Below are 27,543 nucleotides of genomic sequence, written 5' to 3' on the forward strand. Positions count from 1 at the left end.
GCACTGAGAGTGTGTGGATCACTTTCCTCCTAGACACCATACAGGAACAGGGGATCAGACCAAGATCATGCTCTACAGCACTAATTCCTTAAATCTGAGAGGGATTGGGAGCTCTTTGTGGGAAGTCACGAATGGTGTCATAGACCTGTGCCATGTATAAAGAATAGGGTGGATCAACATCAAAACTCTACATCCCAGCTTTGCTACAAAAATATATCAAAATCTTAATCCTGATTTCTGATAAATGTTTCCTTGTATGGTTGTCCGTGACACCAGTCTTTACATCTTAATTAAAGCCCAGCAATGTGTAATCCTATAGCTCTGTATTTAGAAGACAGACAGAAATAGAAAAAATATTGCACTAATCACATTGGAGAAGGGAAGGAAGCACATATGGAATGCACATGTAGATAAGTATGTGGGGAGGCATATTGAGAATCCTGCAGAAATAAGGAAATAACTGAAAAAACTGTTGTAAATACTAAAAGCTAGCAATTCCCAATATAAATCTTTTTTCTTTTTTTAAGGCAATAAATCAAGGGTGTATGTTCAATTTTTATGTCGTTCTTGGACTTTAATAAGCTCAGGTTCAAAGCAGGACATATGGAGTCTTCTTGTATGTAATAAAAAGCCTGCACAGTGACTGAAAATCCTAATTTCTGAATTGTTCTATTCCAGATGTCTTTACTGGTAAGCTCATGAGCACAAACCAGTACTGGGATGTTGTCTGCCTGTGCTTTTGTCTGCTATGGGAACAAATGTTTGCATCTGGACTAAGTCTGCTCCCCTGCTGCACCTGAGGGAGAAAAGCAGGATTTCTCCTGGCCTTACTACTAAAAATTTCTTTTTTTCCTTAATTGAAGCAGTTTATAATAATTTAAAAGTGCATGATGGACACTTTTTTTCCTTTTTCCTTTTCCCTATTTGTCTCATCGCTCTCATCTTCACTATTAAAGAAAGGCCAAAAAAAGAGTGCCTCAGAAGAGCAGATGAAGTGGCTGTTTCCTGAGGGTTTTTTTCCTATTTTGAAAAAACCCAAACCCTCAGAGTACTGGCAGTGTGAGGCCTGGGAGCATTACACTTTTGAGTGGAAGAGCTGCTTTGCTGCACTAGAACAAAACAGTTGTGGAGTTGCTGTGATCTGTGACTTTGGGGGTCAATGCTGTCCCTAGATTTAGTTCTACCAGGTGTGATGATGCCAGGAATTCAGCCAGGAATTCTGTGATTGTCAGAATAATGACTGGAAAATGCAACAAAATGATTATTTCTATTTCTGTGCTGTAGATGATTCCTTATTCCTCCCCCAAAGCAGACGGGAAGAGGATGAGTAGGCGGGAACAGGAATGGCAAAGCTGGAGTGTGATGAGTGTGTTCTCCTCTGTTAAACTTTGCTTGCAGTCTGTCCCCCACACGACTGACACAGCAACTGAAGTCTCTGCTGCTTCCAGAGGGCACAGGGAAGGCTGGGTGGCTGAAGGAGGAGGGAATGTCACCAGCAATTGCAGGATCCAAATAGGAATTTGCTTTAGGCTGCAGTAGTTTTGTTTCCGGTAATTCATGCTCTGGGCTGCTGGTTGGGCCCATCCCTCTGTGTGTCTTTCCTGCTCCACTCTCTTGTTTATTGGATACTAAACAACAAAGATTTTCTCAAAATATGAGTGTGTGTGTGTGTGTGTGTGTGTGTGTGTTGGGAACAGCCTGGATGCTCTTGTAACATGATTGCAAATGGGATGATGTGCCCTTTTCCCCTTTCCCATTTCCATGTTAGTAACTAAGCCAACACTTTTTTGTTTGATTGGGTTTTTTTAACATGAAGCTAGAGTAGAAATGCTGGCTTCTTTTCACATTCCTAAAAAAAAAACCAAACTTGTACATAGCAATACTATATAAAAACTGAATTTATATACTTGTAGTTTCCTAGGTAGAAGAAGAGGAGGAAAATGAAGGTTTGAGCTGTGGTAGTCCATTTTTTTGGGAAATGCATCATTTGCAGTCCTTTTCAGGATGTAGAGTTTTGGGGTTTTTTTTCTCCTTTATCCTAATTATAATTGCATTTTTATTTTGCCTGGTAATTCTCAAGTCTGAACTGAACCTGAACATAATTTTTGGTACTCAAATGTGTAAGGGGTGCAAGCAATTTCAGCTGCTTTATTTCAAATGTATTCTTCCAGAAAGGTCATCTCACTCCTATTGAATGTCAGGGATGTATTTGTTTTATCAAGAGTGCTTATAAAAGCAGGTCCTCCCTTCCAGTTGAGGTTGCTCAGGAAATTAATTAATTAGTGATGTCTAAATCTTACTGTGTTCAGTGAAAAAACTACAAGGTTCTGTGTTTGGCCCTAGAAATTGTGTTATTTAGGATTTAGGGAACTACTTATGGTAGATACGGTAGATACTCTTTCCTGGAGTGGGAAAGATTCTTTCATGGAAATCACCAATAAGGTAAAAATGCCTGAATAACATGAATAGAAGTTGCTGATGGCACTGAGCCAGGATAAATTCCTGCTTTGCTCAGGTTTGCTCCTCCTGCTGAGCTCCCATGGAACCCCATCGCTGTGGAAGTGCTGTTGGTACAGAACCCACCAGCTCTATGCCTAAGGGACATTTATTTACAGGCATGAAATTCTGCTCTGGAAGCTAACAAAGCTCCTCAGGGCAGCTGCTTCCCTTTGTCCCCTGCTTCTGCAGATGAGTAATGACAGGCTCTTGTTTATTCTTCTGAACATGCACTTCTCCAGAGCAGCGTTTTTCCCATGCCTTGACAGCGTTTGTGGCTCTTTGCTAACTGCATTCAAGAGAGGCTGGATACACACACAATATTGCAAGCTGAACTTGAATTCTGCAAGATATTATATAATAAACGCCCCCCAACATGCCCCCCACCCAAAAAAAAAAAAAAAAAAAAAAAGATAAAATCTGATCCCCAGAATGCTGCAATCGCCTCGGGGATAGAACAGTTTTATGGGGAAAGGAGTTGGTTTCCAGCTGGTGAACTTGGGGAAAGCTTTGCCTATTTCACAGCCTCTGTTGGTTGTTGGTGAAACAGAAGGGGTGACACTGATTTCTGTGCAATGCTTTGAGAGCTGTGGGTAAACTCTGGGATGTAAGAGTGAGATAATCCTGCTCTCCCAGGCTGTACCGTAGAATCTGTGCAGTTCCCAAGCTAGCTAAATAGGTTCACTCCTGGCAGCATTTCAAAAGTAAACAGCCACTTCTGTTTTCCTCTGTGTATCTTTGTCTGCTAAAAATTGTATTTACGTACTGGAGGAGTGCCATTGTTTCCAATAGATGTTATGGCTAGCACTGTGTATTCTTGAGGGTGAGGTGTGCTATGAAAACAACTGAGTGAAGCTTTAAGGGCTGGACACACCATACCACTGTAACTAAACATGATTGCCCTTAATAGAAAAATGAAATGCAGTCATTACTTTTGTCCTGTTCTGCAGAATAAAAGTATGGATGAAAAAGGTAATTTGGGTATTTAACATCCCTGCCCAGTTTTTCAAATTTCCACTTAAAACTTCAAGAATCACAAAAGTTGGATTTTCAAAAAAGTCATGTATTTTAAATTAATGTCATTAGATGAAAAATATGGAACAATTATGGAAGGAAATGCAGCCAGAAACTTCAGTGTTCCAAATTTTTTTATATAAAATCAAGACTTCAGATTACTAAGAAGCTTTTATTACTAGACAGCTACAGACCATAACCTGCCTATCAGGTATTATAGTTTAAATCTAAATGACTTTGCATTATCTTCAGTAATTTGGGGTTGTGGTTTTTTCATGCAAAAGCTGTAGCAGAAGATGTGAAGTGGTATGGAACAGTGTGTGAAAGTAACTTACACAAGCATTTGGATAGTTGTGCAAATATTCTTGGACCAACCTCTAAATCATTTAAGTCCAGATCATTTATGAATCACAAATCATTCCCATATGAGGACTTCTCCACGAGTACAATACATAAATCTCCATAATCAAACCCAGGACTGCCACCTGCCTGCAGTGGTGGTGTCAGAGGAAATGGACAAAGGAGAACAGAAATGAAATTTCATTCGTATGAATTGTTCTTTCAGATGAAACACTTTGGGACACAAAAGACTCCCTGCAATATTTCTGCTGCATCATAGAGGGATTTTTGGTGCCAGTGAGGAGTCAAGTCTCCCATGGGACTTCATTTCACCCCGGGTTGGGGGGACTTTGCCTGTCTTCCAAGAAGGAAAATTCCAGAGTGTAGATGTTTTACCTGTGGGAAGGTAGAGTGCGAAAATGTCAAGACATAGATGGTCAAACAGTGACAGAGGCATTTTGTATTTATGGGCAATGACAAGAGTGAAGTCTCTGGCTGCTTCAAAAAAACCCCAAGCTTGGATACTTTTGGCAGTGAATCTCAATGATAAATTTCTTCCTTTACATTGACTGAGATGCCATTTTCTATGAAATTGTAACGGAAATGAATTTATTTTATTATACTTTCGATGTGAACTTACTATTTTTAGGCGGGAAGGCCTGCATAAAAAGCTGTTTAGTTAGGTAACATGTTACATTTTTGTTTTAGTCTGGCACATTTCTGAAATTCCAGGCATTTTTGGCTTCCTGTAGAAAGCAAATTTCTGCCTTTTAGGCAAGTGCTGTGAGTGTTTGAACTTTTCAAACTTTCGTCTGCTTATGACCCCTTTTGACAGATGTCTGGCTGAGTTAATAATATTAGATATCTTTGAATGCCTGGTTCAGTACAAGCAGATCATCAGGCAACAGAAAGTTCCATTACAGGTTTGTCCAAAATCACCCATGCACCAGTGTTTGTCATGACTCAAGGCAGCCCCCCTGTTTCTACCAAAATCCTATGAAGAACCAGGATTTTCTAAGGGAGAAAAGGAAAGAATTGTGTAAACATGTGAGGAATTATCAGAAAAAACATTATTTGAATATAAGGTTCATTTACAAGGATATAAGTACATGGCAGACTGCTTTAAACCTGTTTTCAAAGGATTAATGGCTTAGTGTTCCTAATGCTGTAATAAACTTTGAATGATGTCACATAGGATTTCCTCTCCTTAATTACCTAAAAGGCAGCTTTTTATTCATGTTACAGCTTGACTTTGAGCAAGGTCTCTCTGTACAGAAGAGACACAATACAGCAGTGGACAGCAGAACTGGGTTTGTCTGTGTAGTTTCTAGAAGAATGTTTTGTATTCGAGAAACTCGGAGAATGATTCAATTCCAATACCATTAATATGATTCTGGTAACAGAAAATGTGAATAAATAATGGGACTAATATCTTTCTAATGGGTCTGTGTCTAAACCAGCTGATTTTTTAAAAGCACGCTTCAAGTGCTACCAATATATCAAGTGATCATATTCCTTGTTATGGTAACTAATCATGAGGGATGGAGCTGATATGCACAGGTTTGATATAAAAATGAAAGATTTCTAGAATTTTTCAATAAATCAGTGTTGTGTTATTTTGTACAACATTAAATGTTCCTGGGGCTTTTAAGTGAAAATCATAGTTTATAAACATCTTAACACTGTTTTCCAGAAGTGAGATATGCAGACAATGGAATCTGCAGTAGGGGAAGCAGATGAAGCACAAAAACTGGCATGTAAACTACTCACAGTTTACAGAGGAACACTTGAAAAACAGGAGTTGACAGGTACATTCTGGGTGGTTGAGGTTCCTGTTCAGACTGCTAGACAACCCCGTTATAAAAGCACTGCTTTAAAAAAAAGTCATACTTTATTCAGGCCAGTTGAGGAAAGACACACTTATTGAGAATGCTGGCAATTGTGCAAAAAAAAGGGGGGAAAAAGAGTTGTTGAAAGATTGTACTGAAGCTCCTCTTGCTGCAGCAGAGATGATGCAGCAGATGAGGATGCTGCATTCTGGCAGCAGATGCTGGAGGCCTCTCACTTCAGACACTATAGCTTTGTCATGCTCTTTCTTTACCAGCATTTCTTGAAAATTAGAAAAGAAGTTTCCTTGGAAAAGAAAGACATTTTCTTCCAATAGGCAGTGTTTGTTTTGAAACTGTTTTTCACACAGTGAGACAGGTACAGTAGAAGGAGTTTGGCAACTGACATAGCCTTTTTAAATAAAATAAATCATATATGCTGCATATATAGAAATAAAGGCTTTGAGAACGATTATGAAGGCAGTGCTTGTAACTGGTAAAACATGTGTGCTCCGTCTGCCCTCTGATACTTGGAAATCAATTAAATAAATCCTGGTTCAGTAAAACGCCCTTGACAGGAATCCTTGGCTTGGGTAGCACAGTGCTGGAAGTTCATGTCCTGAGACAGGGCCTGGTGGCCACGCTGTTCTCTTCCCTGGCAAGCCTGGCTGGTGCCATGTCCTGGGCTGCCCCTGAGGAGATGTGCAGGATTCTACACCAAGGGCACCTCAGAGAATGCACACAAGCAGGTGGGATGTGCATTTGACTATTCCTGGTCCCAGTAGCAGTAGCAATATTGAGGCGTTTCTGAGCACCTGGACACAGTGAACACCCTGGACATTAGTTTGATTATGGGGGTTCTTGAAGGGAATGTGCATTGCCAGTGAGTTTTTCATGCCCCTTACTTAGTTTTCTTCAGGTTTTTCCCTAATGTTCCTCAGTTTAGATTGGTAATAACATGTCAGTGTTCTTTTAAAAGTGTCTCTGATCCTTCTGCTCAAAGGTATGAGGGGGGCTGGAGCCACCCAGCCAAAGCAGTACTGGGTTGTTTTAAGACAGCCAATATGTGCCTGAGTACACAGGCAGCCATGGCCAACTCTGACCTTTGCTATGCCTTGGTTCTGCACCGAATCACCACCAGAACCAAACACTGTTTGCTGTGTGCATGCCTCTCTGTGTACTTTATGGAAGTACTTTAGGGAATTTTGTTTCTGGTGGGCAGTAGCTGATCAATACATTGAAAGTAATCAGAGGTGCAGTGACAGTTCCACCAAAAGACGTTGAACTTTCATATGTTCTCAAAGATGACCAGAAGCATTTATAAGTAAAAATGTTACTTAGAGAGAACCATGACTTAGAACTGGCTCCGTAGGGACCTTAACACAAACACAGCCTTGGGTCTTGGCTTTGTGTCAGTGTCTGCAATAAGAGTCTGAGTAATTTACCCAAGATCCCATAGCGAGATAGCAGAATCAGAACTATGATTTGGGGGTTATTGAACTCTGGTGAAGGATTTCCTCTCCTCCAGTTTTCATTTTTCTTCTGGGCTCCTGCAAATACAGAGTATCCAAGCTCTTTGGAACTTTGCTTAGAGGAAGAATGTTAATCAAAGACAACCCTTGGGACCTGGTACAGGTGTTTTGAATGTATTCATTCATGAGCAGATTTGTATAAAGAGAATTTTTACATTTAAGAATTCAAATTTGGTTTAATGTGGTTCTCAGTTGTAGTGTCTTAAAACCACTGAAAATGTGACCTTTAGCTGACCCATGACTATCCAAATTGACACCAGAAGGAGCCACAAACTGGCTTCATTGTGAAATTAATGGATTCCTCTTCTGTGATAGATATGGCGAAACAAACTACAGATTTAAAAGCCATCTCTTTGGGAACTGCATCATATCAGAATTGAATAAATATATGCATAGTTCCAGGAATCTTCTAATGGAGCCTCTGGGCTTTGATTTTTACATCTGCTTTTCTGTAGTTTTGTAGCTCACTTCATGCACTAGCCATTCAATATATATTTTATATTGCTACAATAGTTTGCCCATTTATTTTTTAATGACAAAAATCACATCTGTGTTGGAAGTATTTGTATAACTAAGGGCCTGCAGTGGTAAGTGAAGGCAGCTCTCCTCTAGAGCAATACAGATTGCCAGGCCTGGAACATCAAAGGGAAGCAGTGAGACACTAAAACATTTCCAAATTCAGTCAGTTCTTTGTGGTGAGGGTGAGAGAAGTAATTGTAAAAACAGGACGACTAAAATCAAAATGAACTATTAAAAAAATTACTGTTATTATAATTTTTTGCAGTAGAGCAAAGATTTACTGGAAAGTTGTGGCAAACATACCATTAATAAAACACATAAATACTCAGTAACCTAAGGGAGAGCTGTTTCACACTCTCAGAAACAGCTTTAGCAGAAATGTACTCTAATGGAATATCCATTGTAACAGGTAAAAGGGAAACTCACCTTCTCAAAGATTAGTTCATTTTTTAACATGTTGGCCCTTTAGTGTCTACATAATCTGTTCCATACAAGATTTTTTTTTATATTTATGGGGAAAGTGGAGTCTGAATGTCAAAGGCTTCTAATCTTTATTGTTAAAGGGCTCGAACTTCAGTCAGTTCCATTTATGTTGCTGCAGACATCTGCAGGAAGTGTGAGCCAAGGTATCCACTTACCAATGACCACTGGTAGCACATGGAAAAGACATTTAGATCCCTAAAGTAACACAGAGGTGCACAAGGAGTTCTTCGACCTACACATCTCCCTAATTTCTGAAAGTGGTGAGTTCAGGAAATGACCAGCACCTGGTCTGTTATAAAATGGATCCTACTGAAATAAAATGAGGGTACTAATCCAGAAGACATAGATAAAGGGAGGGGTGTTTGATGTGAACACTGGGGCCACTCTAGGCTAATGGTAAGAGGAAAAGGCTTCAGAGAGGTGTTTCCCATGGCAAAACAGGAGCCAAGGCTTGAACCTCATCCCAAACCTCTCTGGAAGCTCAGCTGTGCTACCAACAATCTGCATGGATCCCTCTGCACAGATAACTTTAAAGTGCACATCAAGGCACATCTCTCCTCTAAAGCACTGCTGAAAACCTTGGAAATCAAACTACTCCTTAAAATGTACTTTTAAGCAAATTTTGGAAGATACTATTGCAAGATAAACAGAGGGTGCAATATGCTGTGTTTAACTTGCATCTCTCAATCCTGATATTTCTTTGTAGCATAAAGCTCTCCAGATCAGGTTATACATTAGGCATTGTAAAACTCTAGTAGTGAAAACAAACATTGTTTCCAGAGTCATCTGTTTGCAATTTTTCTTGATTACTCTTCCAATAGATTTCAAGCTGTGGATTGAAAGATTTAATGCTCACATGGATAGAATTTGTTCCTTTTCTAATGATAACTTTTAGTCACATTACTCAGTCTTAAGTCAGCCTGCCTTTTACTTTTGTCAAGACAAACTATTTTGGTGTCTTAAATCATATTGTCATGATTGTCCTCAGCAATCTGTCACAGCAGTTATTTTTGCCTGGCTGTTCTGACAATCCTAAAAACAGCATTTGAGTACATGTGATGGATGGTGCCAGTGGGGGATCAATGTAGGGATGACATAAAGGAGAAGGATCTGTAGATGAACTTGGCTTCCAGGCATTACAAGAATTTTGGACGTAGGGAGAATCAGAATCAGCAGAATGGTGTCCCCAACAGCAGGCACAGCAACAAGGAGCCATTTATTGTAAAGGACAGGGAATGGGATGAGCTCTGTTCTGGGGATGGGAACAGTCAATGGAGGAGGACACAGCCCCTCCCAGCTTCGGTGCCCTCTCAGACTGCCACTGCCAGACTGCCACTGCCAGACTCTCGGTGGCTGTCACAAGGCACAGACAAGGAGGGGAGGTGCAGGTGGTGATGGAGACCTTGCTCCATGGCACTTCTCCTCTCCTGCTGATGAGGTTACCTGAAGGGCTTTGCTGTGAGCCCTAAGCTCCTTGTAATTCTTTCTGGGAACACAAGGTACAAAATGGGCCTCTCCTCTCCCTCACAGTCCTTTGTATGGGGGCTGCACTCACAACTCTTCTCTTCCTCTTCTGTTGAGGATAAAAATTTAAATTCTCCCAAAGCTCCTTTCTAGATTGTTTTCTCTGCTTTTGGTCATTTATTGTTTATATGGCTATTAACAACACAAAACTGAACTTTTAGTACTGGGAATTAGAATGAATGCTATGGAACTATGACAGAATTATAGCAGATTTGTACACATATGGTTTTACATTGATTAGAGTAAGAACTGGAACTAATTTGTTGTTACAAAAGTAAAAGTACAAATGTCCAGAAAATAATATCCCAGAACAAAAATGATTCTGAGGATATCTAACTATGCTAACATTACATGTTGAAAGATGAAAGAGCCTTTAATTCTAACTTTTGCAAATAATCCTTTTATGATTTATCAGATTTTAAGAGTTGTTTCTTAATTAAAAACATATATTAGTTGTATATGAGTTTATTTCTATGTATAACTTTTGAAGAATTATACTTCAGATTAGCTTAACACCTTCTAGTACAAATTACAAATTAGGTAAAGTGAGTCAATGAGCAATGTTACTTGTGACATTTTCTATAAACATGAAGTTAGGTAAAAACTGTCTCATGGTTGTTAACTGTTCCCAGATGGAACAATGATAGTTCAAAGCTAGAATCCCGCACACAACACTTTCAGGTAAATTCTGTGCTTTATAGGTTTATTTGGAAATATCTACAGTTAACTTTTCCCTCTTCTGAGCTTGATACAACCTTATTTTTCATTTTTGTTCTTTTGCTGTATTCACAACAGTCTGATTTTTACATTAACTGGCACATTGGCACCAGAGTCCCAAAACCAAACCACTTCAAAGTGGAATTTATATAGAAAAAAATAGGATTTCTCTTTCCTAAGGAGAAAACACAACAGTAACATCTGTAGCCCACCACTTAAGGGCTAAATCTGCCTCCATGTCCAGAAAGAACCCATTTAGAATTTTTTTTTTTTTTGGTGATTGTTTAAAATTAAATTAAAGCATTTGGGACTGGGGAAGGTGTGAATCCATCGTCAAATGCAACATTTAAATTGAATTCACATGGGGGAAGACAGGAGAATTCCAAACACAGGCTGAGCAGGTTGTGTAAAAGCTGAGTTGAGGAGGCTCTGGAGGCTTGCTCAGCACTGGGAAGTGTTTGGGACTGGAGCTGAACGCTGGAGACATTTTCCACAAAAAGGACAAATAACTATTGTCTTGTTTGTCCCAGGGCTGGGGGACAGCTGAGAGTTACATTTATAGCAAATGGGACACAAAATTGAAACATCACTTTTTATGCATAATTACTACCAGAATTTGTTATTCTGTTTTCCTACTCAATTCCCAGACTGACAGGAGAATTATCAAACTCTTAAAGGCAGCAAGCTGTGTGACCTGGGTGGAGGGATTCGAGGGGGGGAAATTTCCAGGTTTTGGTCATTAAAAGAACATTAGGAACATTAAGCAATCTTCATAACAAAGCCTGATTCTTTTTTAAAAACCCAAAACTATAAAATGTCTTTTAAAAAAGAATATGGAAAACTAGTAAGTGTAGTGGTTTTATACAATAAATAATCTATATTCTATAAATGTACAAAATCAGTTACACAGCAAGTAAGAAACTGATACAAATGCAATAACTGAAAGATATATTTAATTTTATAACTGTAATAATTTATTTATGAAATATATCCACATATATATAAAATATATCATATGTTTTGGCAAAGACCTCCCTTTCTTGTTTTGAACAAAAACTATTATCACTGGTTTAAGCCCTATATAGATATTTTTACTGTTGATTTCTTTTCACTTTTCTTTTGGTCTCCATGTTTCTTTTTCTAAAATATAATTTAACACCATTGGTTTATAGTTTAACCTTTGTGCCCCGGGGAAAGTCTGCGTAAAGGTCGTAAACCCCAAAAAAATTTGTAGTGTCACAAGTAAGGGATTTCCTCTCTTTTTAAATAATATAGAACAGGATTTGCAAAAGTTACTCTTTTTTCTTTGCTTACTCTTGCATCCTTGTATCAAAAACAAGTCCATAATTTCTGAAGAAATTGTTTACACTGAAAAACGTCCAGGGTTGGATTTAACCCTTATTGCCAAGTTTCTGGGTTATTTGGTGCTGGTGTTTCAATGGAGAGATAAAGGTGAGATTTGTAGCACTGGCAAAGCCCAGGGGATGTGCTGTGGGTGTGACCTGCAGGGGCCTGGGACAGCAAATGGCCAGCACAGAAATTACTCTGATGGCATCAAGTTCCACAGTCCTACCCTTGCATCTGTAGGAAAATTCTTTGGGATGAATCACTGCAGTTCTTTTCACCAACTACAGTGCATCCCCAAATAATCACTGTAAGTGTGTTTGAATGGAACTTCCAAGTGCAGGAATTACTTGTGCCTAAATTAGGTAATCTATTGAATACTCAATGTATACTCTTAACTTGCTATAGTTTATAGTAATATTTATATTAGCCATTCATATTTATTCTGCATAGATACTGTCATTTAAACATCTGCCACGAAGTTACAATATGATGATTCAGGCTTGCATACATTAACAAGAGAAATACTTTGTATCTGTTTATTCTTAATGAGAACTGATGTAGAGGCAATCTCCCTCTAACTCTCCACATTTTCCACTTGCAGCTGCCTGCACAGAGCTGTGGATGGATTCTTCAGACACAGAGCAAGCAGTGAGTGGAACAGTTTCTATTGTTCTTGTTTAAATCACAGAGAAAAACGTTTCCTGAAGCTCTGCATTGCTGAAGTTTGGGTCTGCCTTTGAAGTTTTCCTCAATAGTGATACATTCCCTGCCAGGTTACATGATAAAGATTATCCTTTTCTGAGGCTCTCTCGAGGGGAGAAAAGCTTCTTCATACAGGTTCCCGTGCCCTCAGAGTGGCACTGCTTAAATGGAAGTGTTGCCTGCTGCTGAATTCTCCACTGGCATCACACTGAAGCATCAAGTTTGTCCATCTCAAGGGAGAGTTGTAGTTTAAGTTCTTGTTTCTGAGCTCCAGCAAATAAATGTTAAAGCTTTAAAGAAAACACACCAACAAACAAATACAGCCAAACTGTTGAATATTCAGCAATAAGTCCCTGTTACCTGAGATAATTGTGGTTGCCCCCCTGGTTATGTGTACAGAATGAGCTCTATACAGTTCTCTAATTAGCTCTGCTCAAATAATCACAGCAATAAATACAGCTTGGGGACTTGCAATCCAAGGGCTTCCCCTCATACCAAAAAAATGTGGGGTATTAGTGTGACTTTTTTGAAAGTGGCAGTATTTGAAACTGGCTACTGGGTCACAGTAACCTCCTCATATCTGACATCAAAAGCAGATTTACTTTTCCCTCCAGATACTTCTTCCTCAAAGTTTTTCCTCTTTCTTTACCTTAACACTTCAACTTTTACTGGAGCACTGCACTGGGATGTGTAGCTTAATTTGCTGCAGTGCTAAATGAGGAAAAACATGATAGACAGGAGCAGCCCTTGTCCTAAAAAAAAGCCAAAATATGTATTGGCTTATAGCCAAATAATCCAACTTTTGAAAGAGTTACATCAGCAGAAGAAAGGTTGTAGCAGTTCTGTGTATAGCAAAGTTAATTTTAAAAATTAATTTAGAAAAAAAAAACCCAAACAACTCATGGGCCAAATTCTGTCATTAATTTAGGAAAGAGTGATAATATTCAGTTGCAAGAATTAAGGGTTCTGCAAGTACAAAGATCATTTATGGAAAGTGAATATTTATTTTTAACATTAAGCATCTGTAACATACCTGATTGTTCAGAATCCTCCGGACTCTCTGTGCTACTGAACAAAATTGTGCTCCTCTTCCCTGTGTTGGTCTTTCTCCTCTGCCTTTTTCATCGATCCATGATTTCTGGAGAATAGAGATTACCAAAACTTGTCACTGTGTTCTCATCAATGTCCCCATAGACTAAATGACAATTTCATGCTCTTTGTTAGACTGCATAAAACATGCTAGAACAGTGCAATGTTCAGCATGTTCCTAACTGGACAGATCTGCTGTTTCAAAATCACCACATCATAAAAAGAAACAGAAAAAAGAAAATTCCAAGCAGTACTGGCTGGCTCTGGCCTCTTTCCTTCACTTATTAAACTCTGATATGACACAGGAGTTTTCTTGCTTTTTTCTTCCTGTTCACTCCCCCAGTCCACTGCAGGGGAAGTGAACAAGCATCAGTGCTTGGCTGTTGGCCATGGTTAACCCACCGCTACTGCAGAGGGGAGTTTCATTTAAAATCAATACCTTCAATCAGTTCCTCTTGATAAATGCATCTTGATTAATTTATCTCCATGAAATGGCCTCATCATGTGGCCATGTTGCAGTGACTGGGAAAGACACTCACCTCCTTCTGTCCTGCATTCTTCTGCAAAACTGCAAACACTGCTTGTCGTGAGCGTCCGTGCAGGAACATCGGAGCGAGGGCTGGGGAGAGCTCTGAGTCTGGCCTGTGGATCTTTTGCCTCTGAAGCTGCCTCTGTAGTTGGACAGTCCATATGGCACAGTCCTCCTGTTGTGAGAACCACACAGGAAGCAATTAAAATTATGTTCCACCTCTCTTCTATTTTACTGAAGAGATCTATTGAAGAGATCTGGATTGAAAGCAATAAATAGTGGCAGAAAAATCAAACCTTATGCTCCTGTAAGTTCTCCCTGTACTAGATCATAACTTCTGCTCCATCAACTCAGACTTTCACCAAGTTATAAATTAGCAGTTAGCTCTACTACCAGGATTAATTGGCAGCTACCCTATTAAAAAAAAAAGTGCAATACCTAAGAGATTATGCAAATACATCCCCAGGTTATTGTTTATTTTACTCCTTATTCCTGCGTTGTGCTGGTTTCCCCAGCCAATGCACAAAACCTGTTACATTCAGTGCCTTGGCTGGTCTGAAGTCACAGAGGAGCTGTGCTGATTTCACCAGATCATTAACATTGTGTAGCTGTCATATAGTTCATAGTTCTGAGCCTGATTCTATTAATTTTATCATTGAGAAATTGAGAAAACTGTCAGCATAATTCATTTACTGCATCATGTTTGGAACATGACCCCTGGAGTTACAAATGCAATAAACTCCCAGAAAATCCTCCTTGCATGGTTCTGCCTTTCTGTGAGAGATCTTATTCTGTGCTGCAGCACACCAAGAATAGTACCTCTCTTTATTTCCCTGCATGAGTTTCTCTTTAATGGGTTATAGTCAATATTGTTATCAGAAAAGGACATGGTTCATCCTGCCTGCTAAAAGTCTTGGATAATTTGGCTTGATGTCATAAATTACTCTCCTCCAAGCTGTTAAAGAATCTCAATCAACAGCAGCTGTACTCCCCATGAAACTTCTGGAGACTCTCAAAAGTTCCTGAGTACTTGAGGGATGGGCTAAGCAAGCCACAAATCCACAAACACTAAAAATCTGAAGAGAATTTCATGTTCAAAAGCATCAAAGAGGAGGGGAGGAGTGGAAAAAAAATAAAAGAAAAAGGCAGGGAAGAGGAAGTCCAAGTGAGTCTAGAAAGGTTACAGAAAGGTTACAGAACAAAGCCTGAGTAATGAGTCTGGAACTACTACCTTCACATAGCTCTGCTTCTTTCATTTGCTTTCATAAAAACATCATTAGGCTGCTAATGGGAAAGCTGCAAATTTTCCATTTTCCCACACACATGGTGGGCTGAAAGGTTCAGAAACATTATTCTTCTAATCTCTGCAATAATTTTTGATGCAACACCAGTACAGTTGATGCAAATTATTTATTCAAGCCTCTGCAGATGTAGTACATTTGTAACAGTGCACCTTGTCTTTCACAGCCTCAACCTGTCAGAGTTAGGCTGATCATAAAATCATCCTGAGAGAGAGAGAAAATCACAAGCAACACTTCTGTGTTCAGAGCCCAGGGAATGGTTTTTCTCCAGCAGATCCTGGTCTGCCTCCATGCAGAAAATGTTCCTTATTTTCCCCACTTTACTTCTATGCCAAGGACACCAGGAGAGACCAAGAATGACCATATTTGTCTTAAAGGACTTTAGGACTTGATTTTGGCCTCCCTTCTCAAACCATCATTTAAAAAGCTTTTTGTTGTCTTTAGGATTAGGAGCAAGTCCCATTTTATAATTTAAGAGTATTAATAATTCTATACTGACATCTGACTTACAATAATGAATGTGAAATGGCTACATTCCCTACATGGGAACTTCTGACATAAAAAATTGCTCCATGGACACGTTTTTTACACATTCATGTTTTTTATAAAGTAAGAACTGATATTTAGAGGCAGGAGTAGGGGATAGTTCCTCTATTTTTAACAGTGGCAAACCCTCTATGAAAACTGTCTGGTAAAATTCTGTTTTTCAACTTCCTGCTCCAACTGAGACTGAAATGGAAAGATGAATTTTATGTGTTTAGACAATGTGAGAGCCCTGTTTAACAATAGATAGTTTGCCAGGGCATAAAGAAGATTCTTGCAGCTTTTGCAGATGTCATCCTACATTATGCTAACAAGACATAAAACACTGTAATATGTTATTCTCATTATTTAAAGTGGTTCCTTGTTCAAAAGTTCAATCTTTCAAAATATAATACTGTGATTTTTTACTCTAAAGTTAAGCTTTTCCAAAAGATCTGTGGGACTGAGTCACAGTTTGCCCTGAATCAGAGGCTCTGCCTGAATAGTCAGAGAGAAAGAAGGACATGAGTTTTATTCTTAACTGCTGCAATTGGCAAATTAATGGACCAACCAGAATTGTCATCAACTTTTGATTTTATCTCAATCCATCCATGTGAACTCCAGTGACTGAGGGAAGGGCCCATTACCAATCTGCTGCCTTTCCTAAGAGACAGTAAATTCCAACAAACAGGGAGGAGTGGAGAATATAATTATAATTACAAGTGATAAGAGCCATGAATCACAGCCTTAAGCAAAGGAGGAAAGTGATCTTTTAGATACTTCTTCTGATCTAATTAAGTACATTATGCTTCATAGCTTAGAAAATGTATTCAAGGCTACTTCATTTTCAGTGGACCAGCAACATGTGCCAATGCAATGACATTTTAAAGTGTTTCAAGTTTAGAAGACTTTAAACCAGAATGAAGTAAAGTTTTTGTGTAAGGTAATGTGCAGATTTGCCAGAGATAGAAATACAATAATCCAAATACACCTGGTTTTGGCTTCTAATCCAAAGATTCAAATTCAAACATTTCAAAAGCAACTCAAAGTCTTTCCAACAATAATCATGAAGAGCTTGATGAATTTATCTGCTCAGAGCACTTGGTGTCCCCTCAGTGAAGATAAGGATCAACTGGAGTAGGGCAGAGGCAGAACTGGGGGGATCCTGAACTACCAGTTCCTTACACTGTCCTTTATGACCCAGTCCCTGGACAAAGTATTTGCTAAGCCATTTACTTTTTTTTTTTTTTTTTAATTTCTCTGCAGCATCACAGGTTTTTAATTAATTCATTTTTAATTAAGGTTTACATTTCACAAGAAAATTTGAATTCCTGACTTTTAACTCAGTATGTAGCATTTCTTCCTTTAGGAGAATGAAATTCTCCTGAAGTAAATTAGTATGAGTTTAAGATACAGTTACAGCTAAGGTGTGCTGTGAGCCCTTTATGTCTTTCTTCTCTATGAAGTGGAGAATTAGCAAACCTAGACATTTCTGAACCAGCCTTTCCAAGGTACTTCTTTGAACAGATATCTGATTGGCAACATCCAAATCTGTGATTTCTGAGGAATTACACTCTTTTGGGAGGTTCAGTATGATTACTCCAGCCAGCCAGTGGGTGCATAAAGGTCTGCATGCTCAGTTCTTAAGCATTTTCTAACAAAGAGGAGGTCTGAGTTTAAGGAAATAATTGTTTCTTCAGTATAAGCTGTTTGTTTTTACTCTGTATGCAAAAAAAAACCCAACAAAACTATCACAACTCTCCAGTACTTGCAATTATTCCCCTTGTTGTAATTGTGATTAGTCAGTGCAACAGATAATGAACCGAAGATAATCTCATGTATAACAAAGCAGCACAGAACTAACCAAAGCACAGTGTGTTCTTGTCAGATTGGATATCAAAGGCTGAAATAACCTAGATTATTTGTGTACTTTGTGTCCACAAAACACAATCAGAAAAGCTCTCCTCCTAAAAGCCAGCTAGCTCTTGGAGGAAGGTTTTGCCATTAAATTAACAGAAATAGGCATTTGTTTGTTGAAAAAAGACAGGAAGTACCAAGTGATTTTTCCACTGAACAGCCATTCTGAAACAGTGAAAATCTTCCACAGAAGAAAACTGCCTGTTGAAGGATTAATACCTTCAGGCTGAACTGGGAAGTAAGATTTTCCTGAGTCCTGCTGTCCCCCACTCACAATGAAGGCTCACAATTCAGGCAGACAAATCTAATTGGTTAATTTTCATTTTATAACATGTGGTTGAGTTTCTCATGCTATGTTATAATTGATCTAGGAGCTGCTATTATTTTCTATTTTCCCAGCCATTTAAGCACAGTAGATACCTCCAGGGCACTGGAGAGTTTCAGCCAAAACAAAGGGATGAGGGGGTTGAAGCAATCATCTTAGATGCTGTTATTTCAGGATTCAGCAATATATTTTCTGGTACACATCCAGGCCAGCAAGGCTCCCAACAGTCTCCAGTGTTTTCAGACAATCCCAAAATGTATGGAATCCCTGTAAGAACCATTGAGAGCAAAGAACACAGAAAGGAAGCAAAATTTACCATCCTCCAAGTGAGACAAAATGTCCCCAGAATGAAGGATGATGCTTGGGGAAATTAGAGCTGTTTCTGTGTATATTTTAATATAAAGGCACTGCAGTAGCACTGTGTAGCTTTACAGATGAAGAGCTCATTGGCTGCTCTGGAAGTTGGCTCCAGCTCTTCCTGTAACAGGTGTTGGTTTTTAGGAGCTCACAATAGAGGTATCTCCCATACTAACCCATGCTTACCATTATTTAAGGAGTAAAAGATCTCCAGAGGATGCCTGATTTGTTGCTTTGGTCATCCTGTCCACGTTCTCAGAAGCTGCACTTTTTTCTGAGTAGCTTTTTGAAGTTAAAGCTATTTTCAGATGAAACAACTATGGTTTATAGCCACACCTTTCTTTCCGACATCCTCAGTCTAGTAGTGCTCAGTGTTTCTAGATACTGAGCAGGCTCCTATTATCCAAAAAGGTGCACCTCCATGACCTTGCTGTCTTATCCTTTAATTAATACTTGCTAATTTCCAAGGGTGCCAATTAGTTTTAGCTCATTAATTACAGCTAACTTAGGTAATAAGCCAAGGATTGCACACATCTGCTTCGCCACTCAGGTTCACTGACCACGTGAGTTCTTTGATTTTCCTCCCCCTGGGGCTTCTTGGTACCCAGGTCAGGCTCTGTGAGAATCTCAGGCTGTTCATCACTCTCCATCCTCCTCCTGGCACTGTCAAAGGGATGTCTTTTGTTTCTCAAATATGGTCAGAACAATAACTGAGTTGTGGAGTGAAAAGCCGGGGTACATTTATTGAGGTAAACAATATGAAGCAAGCCTGGGGGTGTTCATTAACACCCCAAATTCCCAGAGAGGCTGGGTAGAGCTCACCTGACCTAATAAACTGAGTCAGTGTGTCACAGAAAATCTCTCTCAAAACAACACTCAGCATCTCCTTCAGTACCTTATATCAATCCAAATCTGCTACCAGCCCTGTTAGAAGACAGATGATCATTAATTTAAAGAAATCAGTACAATTTGGAGCAGCATCTTGTGTCTGTCAGGCCCAAATATCCATGATTCCTTTTCTCCCTCTGACTGGTAGTCAGTACTGTCACTAAGTGGTTCTTACCACTTACAGTGGCACAAAAACACTGAGGAAAAGCTCAAAAGGCAGAGCTGCTGGGAGATATGGATGAAAGGAATCAAATCAAGGTTTTTTCAAACTAATTCAGAGTACTTATTGTTGCTTCAGAAGCCACCACAGCAGTGCACACAAGAAACACACACTACTGCATGTTCCTATCTCTCTCTACAGCCTGCATAGCTCAAAACCAACCCCTGGTTTAAAAACAAATAAAACAAAAACCCGGGGGAAAATAAACACATGGTGTTAAAATGTATGACTGGTGAAAGTGACTGTGGTTTGACAGCCCTCAAGAGTGTTTATTCTTAGAATTAGACCAGCAGGAGCAGCAGTGGTGAAATTTCAAAGCCCTGGCTATCAGCATGTCTCATCCCTGACCTCATCTTCTCAGGGCCAGCTCCTGCAGGGACGTGGGATTGCAACTGCACAGCCAAATCATTTCAAGTTTTCCTGAGGCTGCTGTAAAACATCAGTCCTGGCAGTACTGTCAGTAAGCTCAGAGGAAATATTCTGCTTCTAGACTGAGGAGGGCATGCAAGCTATGCACACTTCAGGCAATGAGCCACTGAAAGTGTGAGGTCAGTACACATTTTAAATATGTAAGAATATCTCTTTGAATAGAGGCCTAAAATCAAATCAGTTTGTCCACAATAAAATATAACAATTACAGCAGGAGCCTGTTACTATGTTTAGTAAATCTATTTGAAATAATCTTCATTTCACATGAAGATTTTGCAAGACAAACAGATTACACATGTTCCCATGGATAGTAAAGATTGCAAAATCAGGGTGAGCTTCATTCAGAAAAATAAAATCAACTCAACAAAGATTCATCATTTCAGTTTTGGCACTTGGTTCTGAAGGTTAACCATGTGCACTGTTCAGCTGACAGATCAGCTTCCTTATTTAGTTTCCTGGCTGGCAGCCACTGTTTTATCATCATGCCTCTGACTAGCAGGGATTTTCAACCTGATCTAGGGTTTATAACCACCTGCTTAATTGTTTTGCTGAACAAGACAGCTTTATCTGTGTACTTTTATTTCCATGATATACAGGATGTCGCCTATACTTATGTAATGAAGAATTATCCAGAATTAAGAGGAGTTATAATAATTTAGAACATCAATGGATTAAAAGCATCTTAAAATTTGTTATGCGGGATTCTGTTCAACAAAAATTCAATCACCAAACAGATGCTTTGTTACACAAAAGATATTATGAAGGAAAAGTTGGCCAGCAGAACATGCAGTTAGAGCAGAGTAACCACTGGGTTGTATTAAATCTTGTCTTTTAGAACATCATCCTGAGACATCACCTGTGTGTGTGTGTGTATGAGTAAAACTGAGTGAAGTGATGATGGGCTACAGATTGTTTCCATTCTGGGATGACTTTCTGATGACAACCTAAGTCAGTAATGAGCAAAGATAATTAACTCGTATTTGTTGGAGAGCTGGGTGCAGGTGGGATCTGCTCAGGCTGTTTAGTTCCTGACAAACCCATTAATCATCACTTACAGCAATGACCACAAGTGTCTGAAAAGCCTTTCTCACCTCAGCCAGTTGGTCACCTGAGGTCCAGAAAACACATTTCTGTTGGGCACTATCTGGAGCTAACTTGCTGCTAAGGATTATCTGACTTGCTTAAGTCACAGAAACAAATTTCTTTATTAGGTGCTCCCACAGCAAGGGACACTCACCAGATCCTGTCCCAGTGTACCCCACAAAGCACAGACAAAAGTCCTGTCCCTGTCCTTGCCCTTCCCCAGAGGAAACAGGCCATGTGTTAAGTACAGAGGACCAGAGCAGCAACACAGTGTTAGATCAAAATCTGCCTTTCACTTTGTCCATCCAATTTTGCCGATTCAGAAATTCATGGAATTGGCAGGCAGAACTCTTAGATCATCATGTAACTGGTCTTTACAGTGTGATCACAGAATCTCATTCAGTCACTCCTCTTTTGAACATAATAACAGATACCAAAAATGACATGTCATTCTGGGAAAAAAAACTTTTGCTTTGTTTCAGACCCTTCAAAAGAAATGTACTTATTTTTGATGCTTAGTTTGAGTGAGAAATTCTCCTTTGGAAATGTCTGGATTATTGATAGATAGATAGATTCTCATTACATTCTTTTATTTTAGAATTGAAGACCACTTGAGTATCTTTGCCCTCATGACAGTAACACTTTCTTAGGAGTTGTTACCTTTTTAATCTATCACTCGTCATTCTGAGCCTCTCTAGGGCTTCATGAAGGAACATTTGTGTTATTAACTGAATGAACAGTTATTAATCAACTGTTATTATTGCTGTTGGATGCACGACCTCAGTTCATATTGAAATATAGGACCCCTCTGAAGAAGTGCAGATCTAAGTCTTGTCCGTATTTTCTTCTCTTGCCTATATTTTCTTCTTTAACTTACAAAATTAAGCATCAAGCCATGTCTGTATTACGTCAGTGGGTACTGTTTAAAAGACTATTCATTCTTTAAAATGTATCTGTAGCTATAGATCAAGATAAGCATAATTAATCACTTGACAAAAAAATACATTGCAAACTAGTTCCTGGCTAATCAATCTTATCAGTGAGAACAGTTTACCAGCTTTCAATTACCTTTGTTATGCAACATTTGTGTACACCGCATAATTGCATTATTCTCTTCTGACTTACCTGCCTTTCTTTAGGTCATCTTCTCTTCCACTTTCCCTCTGTTCCCAGAATGAAAGACTATATCAAAACAACACTGGTGCTCCTCGTGGCTGAACTAACAGCAGTGGTTCACAGTCAAGTATAGAGCAATACTCAAAACATGTGTGCAGAGATAATTTCTCATTTAATTGGCGAGAGCTGCAGGGTGTCAGAGGCTCCACATTCTGCAATTTTGTGCTTTTCTACAACTGTCACCCTGCTGATCTAAGTGGTTTCTCAGCAGGGATAGAAATAGACCTTCTATTGTCACTCTGCTTCCAACAGCTTTAATAAAAACTTTAACTGCTTTTCCAGAAAAGGAGGAGAGGCCATGACCAAAATTTGTTTTGAATATATTACAACAATGCTTAACAGCTCCTGTTGGGAAAAGCAGAAGAAACCAGAGGAGAAATTAAAGTTTGTCTTTAAAGTATAGAGGCAAGAGTAGCCTGAAAACAGAAAGTACTGAGGAAATTTTGTAGGAACAAGTAGCAATAAAGTGAAATAAATAGGCCAGAGGGGAAAGAAATTAAAAAATAAAAAGCAACTGTAGGGTTTGATGTAGTGAAAAAAAATAAATAAGCAAGAAAAATACCAGAATAAACAGATGTTAAGAAAACTTCTCCAAACTTGAACACCAACTTTCTGGCCTCTCACTGTATGTATGCTCCTCCAAGCTGCATTGGAACCAAATTTTTAGTAAATATAAAAACTTTCCACAACATTTCAGAGAAGTAGTTTAACTTGCTCAGGATATCAAATTGCCCAAGCAGCCTCGTTCCCCTCATCACATCCCAAAGAACCTCTTGGCTTCCTAAAATCTTATTCCAAATCAATCACCAGAGCAGAATTAGTGCCTGTTTATGGCACATGGAATCTGAAATCCTGCTCCTGTTGCACTGAAATGGTTCAAACTATCCAATACACTTAATTTAATGTTTACCTCTGCCCTGGGAGCATTCCTAGGAAGAATCCTGGGAGCTTTGAAAATCACGACTGCACTGTTTCAGCAAGAGTTTTGTACCTCTGTCACCTGTCCATGGAGCAGGACAGCAAAGCTGCCCAGTTCAGACAGAGCCAGGAAATTCAGTCCCTGCTGGACTAATTCCAGACTAATTTCAGCATCATCCACCTACTCTTTGTCAACTTCAGAAGCCTCCCAGTACCCCTATTCACCCAGTTCCAGAAGCGTTGTTAGGTTCTACAAGTTCATGTTTTTGGAGGTAAAACTGCATTAGTCATTATTCTGTGTGAATAATATTGAAATGTAATGTATTCATTCCATGATTTGCATAGAAATGTCCCATCTCATGGCATAAAAATTATAAAAAGAGAATTTCCTAGTCCTCACATTAAATCATGTCAGCTTAACCTATACCCAGTGGGAGTAGACTTTACAGATCTGAGATTTGCTGCTATTTTATGCACAACTGACTTCAGTTAAGAAAACAAAGATGTAGAACCCCAACTGTTTAATATCTGGATTATTATACAGACTTCATTGCCAATTCTATAACATTATGTGCCTTGTTTTCTAATTTCTTGTTCTTTCTATAGTGATACTGGCAGAAAACTTTCATGTAGGAAAACTCTACACATCACTGAATTAATGCACACTTTGGCAGTGGAATGAAAATTGTAAGTCCTGTAGGCTTAAAACAGGATATCCTAAAAAATTAAATTAAAAAAAAAAAAAAGGGAATGTGTGTTTAAAATTAGAAGAAGTCTATTTAATCAGTGCGTAGGGGAAAAGGAATGTCATTCCCCCTTTTTCACTGGTGAGGTCTGACTTAAATTTATTGAGTCATAAATATTTGGCTAAAATAACCCTAAGTAATCCTGGGGTGGATTAGTGCAGGTATGGAACTTGAAGAATTTAATGACTTGTGTGAATACATGATACTCACAGGTTGGTAGAAGTTCAAAAGACGTCATCAGACATGGCCTCTCGCCAGGACACACACATGAATTTACAAATTAAGTGCCCTAAACCCCATTTGACTTAACCTAGTTTAATGCTACTTTCTATTTTTCTACTCCTTTTGTTACTTTAATCTCATTAAAAGCTTTGTAATGTATTCAAAGGCAGGTCTGAATCATTACAACTGTTCCCAGACTCTAGTCACTGGAATACTTGGTGACATGTGTAGAAGTTCACACCACAGAGTCTGAAAAACTTTAATTATTGAAGTCATTTGTTCTCAGGTTCACCTGATCTCCTGATTATTTTTGTACTGAACTGATCGCTGTGATTGCTACAGGAACCTATTAGCCCGGGAGAATCTTTACAAATCTGAAGTCTGTTTTGGTTACTCAGCAAGACAGGATATATATAATGGTGTAGGAAAAGGAGGCCTCTAACCTTTAGGATGTAGGCAAAGTGTCACTCTTCCTGGATGCTTTCTTCCCACTAAGCAGTGTCAGTACAGACAGAGCAGCTCTTCTGCACGTGTGCTCCACCCCCACCTCCCGGCGTGGAGCTCAGAACTTCCAATCCAGGGGAAACGGCTTCAAAATTTGTTTTTATTCCGAGTTCAAACAAAAGCTTGTGTTTCCACAGAGCACAGTTGTAAAAGGCTTTCTTTTGTAACATCTTAAAAACTGGCATGTTGAATTTTTCTAACATTACCTTAACGCCTGGGTATTTTTCCACGTTAATTTGTATCCAAACTAGTACAGCTGCACTCACGCACACTATTCCCGCTCTCCCAGCGAGTTGTTAGAAACACCAGCGGGAAATCACCGCTTCTCCCTCCTGTCACCCGGGCAGGTGCCGGGACAGCGGAGCTCGGGGGGCTGCGCTGGGCTCCCCCCGTCCCGCCCTGACCCCGGCGGGGCTCCCCCGCCCGCTGCCCGCCCGCCATTTCCCGCACTCACTCGGGGGTGTTGATCCAGATGATGTCGAGGTGGCAGTAGTACACGCACTCCTTGTCCTTGTAGGTGTAGCAAGTGCAGCGCCGGGCCCGGTGCCGCAGCGCTCCGCCGTCCGCCCTGGCCCTGCTGCCCGCGGCCGCCGCCGCTCCGCTCTCGTCGCGCTCGCGGTGTCCCGGGCCGGCCGCCGGCAGCGCGGAGCGGGGCCGGGGCAGCGCGGACCCTGCAACAGCCGCCCGCGCTCAGCTCCCGCCAAATCCCGCAAATCCCGGCAGTTCCCAGTGCCCCGGCCGCGCACACCCCCGCCTGCACCAGCCCCCCCCCGCTCCGGGCCCGACCCATCCTCGCTCCCTGCGGAGTCCCGGCGCGCCGGGAGCACCGTTATGTTTGTGTCCGCCCCGGGCTGCAGCGCCAGCCCGCTGGGTTTGGGATAAACCTACGTACGGCCAAAGGATGGCTTTGGGGTCCCGTTCTTTACAGCGCACCGGAGTGGGCTGCTGCTTACAGCCTTTTGGAAGGAGGGAAAAAAAAAAACAAACCACAAAAAAACCACCCAGCCTTTCTTTGTGTGCATGCGTGGAAGTGGGCAAAGAAAGAAATTCACGTTACCTGCAGTCGACGTAATCGTAAGTCCAAAGAGGAACAATAAACCCAGCTCCATTAAACCCAAATTGCACGCTGGTTAACTGCAGGCAAAGGTGAACTACAGGCACGACTGAACCGTTCCAGGAGGGATCACTTCAGGTTGGAGGCAGGGAATATCCTGGGGCTGGCGGCACACGCTGCTCCGGGAGTTGGCTCCCACACGGAGGTGTGATTAGCACTTCTCCCTCGCAGTTAATTTCCTCCAATGCAGACTTAGTCCTGAAGGGGAGAGTGTTGTCAAAAGAAGGGAAGATCCATCGCTTGGCTTTTCCCACACACACCTCCCACCCCACCCCCAAATCTGATCAGCAACCGGAGCTGCTGTTTTCCAGCTGCAGACGCCTCCCACCCGCCGACAGCTGCCGGCCTCCCCCGGGGCGCGGGCTGGGGGCGGGCACGGCCCCGCACCGCCCCCGCTCCCCCGGCAGGTATCGGCAGGGATAGGGCAGCACATCCTCCCGGGAGCGCCGGGGGAGGCACAGCCTGCTCTGCCGCTCCGGCTTCAGCGCTGTTAAATTATCTGAGCCTCTTGCTCCGCGTCCGATCCCAGGAGGAATCGCTTGTGTAATAAAAACGCAGCTTTTTGAGTCAAAGCTGGACTACAGATTTAAGAATTGTTTGGGGCTTTTTTTTCTTTCCCACCCTCCCCCACCCAAGACTCTACCACTCATTCCTCTGGGTGAAATTAAGTCACAAATTTATTCATACTTTCTTTTCCCTACTTACCTATGAGCACCTCTTTGTAGGCAAAGCCACCCAGAGTGCAACACTTAAGACAAATTTCATGTTGTTTGAAATACCTGATAGCTGGGCCTGGAAGAACACTCCATCTTGTGGCCTCATTTTCTATCATAATATCAGCTATTAAGTGATTAATAGGTAAGTGTTTAAGGTAATTGGCTATATCTTTTCATACAGTAGTATGTGTAGTATATCCTGTTATGGGCCATACATTTTATAGAGAGCATATGGAGATAGGGTGCAAACTTAATTGTGGCTATTTTAAATCAAAACCGAATGTTTCATTTAAGAATGTCTCAGGACTAACAGAAAGAGCTGTAGCTAAAATTTCTTTTACGTATCATGCCAATTTAATGTGTCCACTAAAATCTGTAAGAAACTGGTTGAAGGATCACCCAGGAGTTGTCCAAGTGAGGAACACTGTTCTCTGCAACCTCACATTCTTCTCCAGCCCTGCCCCCGACTCCAGCTTCTGGTGTGGACTATCCAGTAACACTTGCAGAGAAACCTCATTAAGATGTCATGTTTTGTCAGCTTGTCGAGCCTTGCCTTTTGTCAGTGCCTGAAGATTGAGAGTTTTGGAGTGGACCATATTCCCAGCTGCTCACAAAAACACGATGGTCACCAGGCAGCACAACAGCCTCAAGTGAGTCCACTTGAGCTCTCTGTGGAAATTTAAATTGTTTTCATTACACACCATTTGTGCAAATGACAAGATGTTCTTGTAATTAATACAGGAGGGAACCTGTAAACTACTAACTTATAAACTACTACAGAACTCCTGTAAATTACTGATTTTAACAGTATATTGAAGTTCATGCTCGAGCTGGGAAAGAGGTGCTTGCTCACCTTTAGGGGTGAGGAGCTGCAGTGACCTGGATGATTTTACCCTTTGTTTTGCTGACTGGGGGTCTGTGTATGTTGAAGTCATGCTCCCCAAGCATCAGCAGAGTTACAGTTCAGCCTCACGGTTCTATGGGTGCT

At 40.4% G+C, this 27,543-nt stretch overlaps 2 protein-coding genes across 6 annotated transcripts in view; one reads left to right on the forward strand and one right to left on the reverse strand.

Moving 5' to 3' along the window:
• Positions 1-27,543, forward strand: part of LOC146765737 (uncharacterized) — a 122,503-nt gene that overhangs the window by 43,245 nt on the left and 51,715 nt on the right. For all 5 annotated transcript variants that reach the window (XR_014949685.1, XR_014949687.1, XR_014949688.1 and 2 more), the window contains exon 2: positions 12,399-12,445. Coding sequence is in view for 2 of the 5 variants with exons in the window: in XM_085558275.1 (XP_085414401.1) it covers positions 12,399-12,445 (47 nt within the window). In the remaining 3 variants the exon portion in view is untranslated. The remainder of the gene's footprint in view (positions 1-12,398; positions 12,446-27,543) is intronic.
• Positions 11,382-26,206, reverse strand: EDN3 (endothelin 3). Its single transcript, XM_031506543.3, has 5 exons — positions 25,783-26,206; positions 25,180-25,396; positions 14,128-14,292; positions 13,533-13,637; positions 11,382-12,789 (listed from the first exon to the last, which is right to left on the reverse strand). Exons 1-4 carry the CDS (start codon positions 25,832-25,834, stop codon positions 13,565-13,567), a joined length of 507 nt encoding a protein of 168 aa, XP_031362403.1. The 5' UTR covers positions 25,835-26,206; the 3' UTR covers positions 11,382-12,789; positions 13,533-13,564.

This window comes from Lonchura striata, chromosome 20 (genome assembly GCF_050655825.1).
Source record: "Lonchura striata isolate lonStrDom1 chromosome 20, ASM5065582v1, whole genome shotgun sequence".
Taxonomy (NCBI): domain Eukaryota; kingdom Metazoa; phylum Chordata; class Aves; order Passeriformes; family Estrildidae; genus Lonchura; species Lonchura striata.

What these genes read in the sequence shown, in the direction of transcription:
- EDN3 (XM_031506543.3), bottom strand. Translation starts at nt 25,834, where the DNA reads ATGGAGCTGGGTTTATTGTTCCTCTTTGGACTTACGATTACGTCGACT. An exon ending in TACGATTACGTCGACTGCAG is followed by an intron (nt 25,397 to 25,782) that starts GTAACGTGAATT and finishes CGGCTGTTGCAG; the next exon opens with GGTCCGCGCTGCCCCGGCCC. An exon ending in ATCTGGATCAACACCCCCGA is followed by an intron (nt 14,293 to 25,179) that starts GTGAGTGCGGGA and finishes TTCTCACAACAG; the next exon opens with GAGGACTGTGCCATATGGAC.